Consider the following 6342-nt stretch of genomic DNA (forward strand, 5'->3'; position numbering starts at 1 on the left):
CTATACCTCGGTAAAGAAGAAAAAAGATGGATATATCATGTGCACAACAACTGTTTGAGATCCTGCTTCTGACAATTAGAATCAAGCTTACAAAGCATTTGTTTGCAAAGTATCTAGTGCGTGTGCATAAGCTGTTTCGAATAAAGAATGGGCACAAAATCTTGGCATGACATAGAAATTTCTTTTCTAGGAAACTGCCAAATTCGAAGTGGTAATATATCAGGGTTTTTCACACTGTAAGGGCAATCCAAAGTGCAAAGTGGTAATCCAAAGGAAACAGATTTTGCTCTCAATTGATAGAGCAAATTACTAAAAAAAAAAAAAGCCGCAGGCATTTGAAGAAAGATGTGAAATTTGAGAGCAAAAAATAAAATAAAATTAGAGAGTTCAACTATCATGAGAAAAATATGATTGAGGCTGGTAATGTCAATACTTGATTTGAATTGATAATTTTCAGAATTTACAGCATAGAAGAGATAGCTTCCAGCGCTGGTGCTTCCGATAATGCCTCCGATCAGCTTTCGCCATTCTCACAGGGCTGGTGTGCCAGTCGGCTTGTAATCTGTTTGTGGACAGTAGACAGTGGAATTTGTTTTAGTTTCCCAAATTGAGAGACCAAGAGAGAAAAGAGTAATCTACGTACATAGGGAAGGCAAAGGAGCGAGTGCTTGTCGTGCTGCTATCGGACCTAAGAGAAATGCGACCGGAGTAGGCTATCCGCCCTGAGCGAGTAACCAGGGCTGCTGGATTATCCAGCGCAGAAAAACTTGATTCTCCTTGACCATGTTGAGTTAAAATGCTTCTGCTTGAAGCTGATCTGAGCTCCCCCAAACTATCTTCCCCAGCTGGAGTTGTTAAGGTGTGAACAAGTTCCGAATGTGTTTGCTCCCCGCTAATATCACTTTCTAATCGAGGTGGAGAACCAGGATTTATAGTGAAACTATCGCTCTCTAAATAAACATTTGAAGAGGTCTCTTCTACATTGCCACAGTTGCTTGCTTCAGCAGCACAAAACAAACTGGAGCTTGATGAATTCACCTCTTCATATGTATCCTGTAATCAGACACAGTAAAGTCCATAACACTCTAGGTGTCATTGGTCATGAACACTCACCTAACATGTTCTATTAACAGTACAAGGTTATCGATAAAATGGCTGGTCGCTAACATATAAAAGAAATGCTTCAGAAGTTAAAAGGTATAAATTCTATGGAACAAGTACCTGATCAGATTGTTGCATATCTCCATCGTCATCAAGTGCCTCGAATTGGAGTATATCCATTTCCTTTTTTCTTACAGGAAGCACATCCATAGTCACAAACTTCTCACTGCATGAGACACTTCCAAGTCCATCTGTAAAATTGAACTTGCCTTCGCCATCCTCCATCAAATTCTTGGTATCATGTTCACCCATTGCATCTGAATTGGATGGTAAGTCTTCCATGATTACTTTTATTAAATCACTGTGTACATCTGAGGTGCAGCTTGAGAAGCATAAGTCTGAACTGTGGTTCGCCTCTTTATTTTCCACTGCAGTCTTGTCACAAGAAGGTACTTCATCATCAAAGCGGATGTTAACAGCATGATTAGATGTTTCCTTCAAATAAACTATCATCTCAGGCACTTCACACTGGGTAGCATTCTTTTGGGCATAATTTTTTGTTTCTTTCTCAAACAAATCGATGTCGCCGACTGGAATAATATTTTGAGGCATTGTAACTCTTAATTGGTTATCTCTGACATCTTTTTGATCTTCCATGTCCATTAAATCGCGCAGCCTTGGCAGGTTATCAATATGTTTCCTCCTAGGTTCCAATGGACTTTCATCTCTCTCGGACTTTTGGCCTTGAAAATCAGAGGCATCCTCATGCCTGTGGTTTCCAATAATCTCATTATCTTTGATCAGCTGTCCAGCCTCCATTGAATTCTTCTAGCAACACATTAAGGATTTAAGAGAGTTCATACCACCACTATCTGCACACAGATTTCAATTTAGGTACTTTAGAACATGCTGAACATTTTAAGGGATCCAGTACATGTATGTTGTAAATGTAAAATCTTGCGAGCTGACTATGAAATAACGTTGCAAACCTAAGATATCATTTGGGAAAAAGAAAGGATGCTTAGAATATTGAAAACTCCATGAAAGAAGAGTAGAATATTAGTAACTTATGTGATTTTACATAAACTGGGAACGATTCCTTAGAAGCACAGCTGCAGAACTCCCCCTGCAGATATGACCAATCAGTTATCCGACCTGAAAGAATCGGAGAAAATCAACCTGCTAACACCTTAATCTCAAAAATATCCAAGCACGTACAGGACTTCAGTTCTACAACCTAAATTTGTAGTTTCAAAGTATTCGCAGTAGAAATACCCATTATACATGAGAGAACTGACAAATTCTTATAGAAATTACAACTCTTCTAGGTACAGAATATACTCAAGAAAAATTAACTCAATCGAATAATGTTGCGTGAAAGAAACATACATTTATGCCATTACAAACCAGCAGCATATGAGAAAACAACAGATACTTGATCAACACCAAGCAGGGAAACCACCTTTATAAACTACGAATCGTATACCAAAAACAGCAAGAGATTATGATATCTTTCCCTCTTACACTCTTCCTTCTCTCTTTAAGTAAGCTCGCTATAAATCTTCAAATCTCTACTTATTTAATTTAGCCATTTGTTTTGCTAAAAGATTATGAAAAGTCATTATAAATGATAAAACAAATGTAATGTACAGTACAAAACAATTATCCCCGATTTAGTTCGACAATCAAATCAAGATTAATACTAGTATAAAAAAGAAGATGCACTCAATTAATCACCAACAAAGCAAGCGTATTGTAAATTCCATCGGGAAACCACCAACTACAAATACTTAAGAAGCAATAAGATCAAATTAACATCAGTAATGAGTACACTCAAGAGTATAAAAGAAAAGAAAAGAAAGGCAAAAAATTTTGCGAAAATGATAGTTAACAAACTAAAAAGGACATTCATATGCTTTTCTCTTAAATGATAAAGATCATGGGACCAAATCCAACATTCTAAATGTTAGGCTGTCAGCATTAATCTAATGCTCAACTGTGTAAAAAAGCCATTTACAGGCTCTTTCAAAGATTATCCAAACAGACCCTTTTAACTCATAACCAAGATTATTAAATTGAGATTAAATCAGAGATCTAAACAAAATTCTCAGTCACAGAAAACAAAAACAAAAAGATTAATTATACCTTTTTTTCATAAAATATTGCACCTTCAAAAAATTATCCCCTTTTGAGTTTTTTTTTTTCACTGTTCCGGTCTGCATAAATTGTAAACAGAAAAGAAGTGAGAACAAACACATAATCAAATAGAGAGGTAGATAGATAGACTCATTAAATTAGTACTTATCATCTCTAAATAAATACAGCAGTTTTTTCTTAGCATTAAATATCATAAAAACTAAGAAACTACTACTAACTACTATTGCAGAAAACGTTTGCGTTTGTCTTTTGATATTACTACTACTGCTGACCTGGATATTTCTTCTGGTTTTTGGTTTGTTTTGATCATCACCAAGATTTTCAGTTTAAGATCTTCTAATGTACTGCAGGATTCTGAGAAACTATCCATTCTTCTGAAAATGTTTTGTACTTTGAATCAGAGTTTGTTATTGGATCTCCAAATACTCCTCGATTTCAGGGATTCTACACCATTTTTTATAGGGGGTTTAAAGTTTAAAATTCATCAACTTACAACTACCCCACTGTTTCAAAACAGCGAACCGGAAATATGACAAAACAAAACAGGATTTCCTTTTCTGTTGCCGGAAAATAACAATTTGCCGGATAATTTATGACAAAGTGGAAGAGCCGAAGATTGAAAGTGTAGAGATACTTTCGTTTTATAAAGCGCCAACGATGATGATGGGACCCAGTTTAACCTCTTTTTGTCAGTCAATGATCTGTTGACATGTGGATGTTTGTGGTGTGAGATTTAAGATACTGTTACAGTGTGTAGGTGGCGAGTTAAGAGACTCGTGCGGGTCTGGGCTCCAGTCATACTTTAATGGTCAACCAAGTGAATATGTTAATGCACTTCTCGGAATATTTTTAGTACTTTGTCCGTATCCATGGCGTTTTGGAGTATGAGACTGTGAGTCAATTTTGATTGGGCTGATGATAGGATATATATATGCCCTTGGATTATTAGATGAGTAGTTTCTCTGCAAAAGCCGTCAAAAGTGCATGTTCACATTCTACTCAAGAATGGTAGTAGCTTTCTCTTTAAAGTGTTTTTGGATTGGATAAAGAGCTTTACATAGGTGTTTAAGTGGAGTGACGCACAGGGTGATATCAACCACATCTCAGCACTCAGCAGTCAGCAGTGGTCTTTTGTCTTCCCGTTTGTTTGAAACCCTAAATCATGAGAATTAGCTCAAGTAAAGTAATCGGAAACCAACTCGGAATGGCCTAGTTGGCAGGGGTTGAATTCTCATGGTAAAGGTAAAGGTTAGAGACACTGGCTGATCATATTCACAAAAAATAATTGGATTCGAAAGATTAGTATTCACACATTGTTTACGTATTATTATACGCGAGCCAAACATTCTAGGAACAAAAATAAGCAGACATAATCATAAATTGCAACACGATGTCTAAAAATCAAAGTGCATGTTAAATGGTGAATCATTTTTACATCTAGCTCAGAAACTAAAAATAAGAAAATGCATATATTCATAAGACTTGTCATTTTTCTATTACCCAGGGAAACAAAAATAATGAAACATATATGCAGTGAAAGCCATTTGATTGTGGGAATTTTGGTATTAAAATTTTGGAAGTGATGAATATGGCTCCTTTACTAAGTTTTTTGATAAACTGGAATTTTGTTGATTAAAAAGGAGAGCCTTGCTGGTCTCTAGCCAAAAGGCTACAAATATCAGCTGGAAAAATTATTAAGATAGAGCAGTGTTGATGCTGATTCTCTAATAGTTCTAGCTATAACATCAGCCAGTTGATTGTCATTTCTACTAATAAAAGAAAACTTGTAAAAATTAAAGCTAGCACTTAAATGTTTAATCTCTTTCAGAATGTTTCTATTCTCCCATTCAAGAGGGTGTTCTCCAATATAGATTGATAACTAATTTAGCATTTGCTTCAATGTGAATCTTGTTTAGCTGCAATTCTCTGGTCCAGAGCCATGCATTCCCCAGCTTCAGGACTTAGAATTCCATATGTGTAATGTCCTTTGATTCCTTGATAGGTACCTGCACAATACCCGTGACAAGTTGGTTAGTGTCATGGTCAAAAGAAGCATCAATATTGAATTTAAGTGTATCTTGCATAGGGGGTTTCCAACGAGAAAATGCAGTGGATGCAGGACTATGGGAATGCATGTCATTATTATGCAGATGAGAATTTAAGTAGAAATTAATCTTATGCACAGAGTTAGAGGGATTAAGAGATACTCCTTGAAAGACAGCATCGCATCTGTCTTTCCAGATAACTCATGATCCAATCATTAACGTGAACAACCATTTCTCATTTGTAGCTCTGAGATTGCCTGAAAACCAACTCTTTGTCCATTCTGAGACACTATTGTGACCATGTCTTTCAGCTTCAATATCAATATTGAGTCATCTCCAGACTCTCTTTGAGTAATTACACTCAAACAGAACATGCTCTATGGTTTCCAGAATAATGCCACAAATTCCACACTACGTTTCAGTGGAATCATTACACGGTGCAATCTTGGATCTAGTAGAATAAATACCATGAATGCTTTTCCAAGTAAAAACTTTAATCATGTGTGCAATGCTGCAGTGCCATAAATCTTTCCAAGTAGAAGTTTGTATGATTCTTCCATTGACTTGAATGTTTCCGTCAGCCGTGGTTAGCATCTTATAGGCACTCTTGACTGAGAACTTCCCATCTTTAGCTGGCATCCAGTTGTTGGTGTTTGGCAGAAGTAATTCATCCACATTTTGATAAAATTTGTGAAAATCATTAACTGGAGTAGGTGGTTGAAGTAGTCCTGGTATCCATCTATCAAGCCAGATCTTAGTCTTCTTCCCATTATTAACTTCCATGAAGATATTATCTTGAATAATGACAAGACCCTTTGTTATACCATTCCATGTATAAGAACAGTTTTTTGCTTCAAATTTTTTATGTAGAATATCACCATTTGTGAAGTACTTGCTTTACATGATTTGGCACCAAAGTGAATCTTTTTCAGTGCAGAGTCTTTATGCTAGTTTAGTGAGCAATGCTAGATTAAGCATTTCTAGATCTCTGAAGGCCAGACCACCCATGTCCTTTGGCTTGTAGATTTTATATTCCAAC

At 36.2% G+C, this 6342-nt stretch overlaps 1 protein-coding gene across 12 annotated transcripts; it reads right to left on the bottom strand.

Annotated features, from left to right (window-relative positions):
* Positions 1–411: 411 nt before the first annotated feature.
* LOC113281857 lies at positions 412–3854 on the bottom strand. 12 transcript variants are annotated; one of them, XM_026530748.1, is made up of 6 exons: positions 3531–3854; positions 3247–3317; positions 2183–2227; positions 1222–1973; positions 644–1053; positions 412–562 (listed from the first exon to the last, which is right to left on the bottom strand). In XM_026530748.1, exons 4-6 carry the CDS (start codon positions 1918–1920, stop codon positions 454–456), a joined length of 1218 nt encoding a protein of 405 aa, XP_026386533.1. In that variant the 5' UTR covers positions 1921–1973; positions 2183–2227; positions 3247–3317; positions 3531–3854; the 3' UTR covers positions 412–453. The 12 variants fall into 12 exon arrangements, with proteins under 12 accessions (XP_026386533.1, XP_026386528.1, XP_026386532.1 ...); XM_026530743.1 differs by having other exon boundaries at positions 2169–2227; XM_026530747.1 differs by having other exon boundaries at positions 2183–2256.
* Positions 3855–6342: the final 2488 nt, after the last annotated feature.

The sequence above is a fragment of the Papaver somniferum genome, chromosome 5 (genome assembly GCF_003573695.1).
Source record: "Papaver somniferum cultivar HN1 chromosome 5, ASM357369v1, whole genome shotgun sequence".
NCBI classification, from domain to species: domain Eukaryota; kingdom Viridiplantae; phylum Streptophyta; class Magnoliopsida; order Ranunculales; family Papaveraceae; genus Papaver; species Papaver somniferum.

What these genes read in the sequence shown, in the direction of transcription:
- LOC113281857 (XM_026530750.1), bottom strand. Translation starts at nt 1,920, where the DNA reads ATGGAGGCTGGACAGCTGATCAAAGATAATGAGATTATTGGAAACCAC. An exon ending in ATATGCAACAATCTGATCAG is followed by an intron (nt 1,054 to 1,221) that starts GTACTTGTTCCA and finishes GTCTGATTACAG; the next exon opens with GATACATATGAAGAGGTGAA. An exon ending in CGCTCCTTTGCCTTCCCTAT is followed by an intron (nt 563 to 643) that starts GTACGTAGATTA and finishes GTCCACAAACAG; the next exon opens with ATTACAAGCCGACTGGCACA.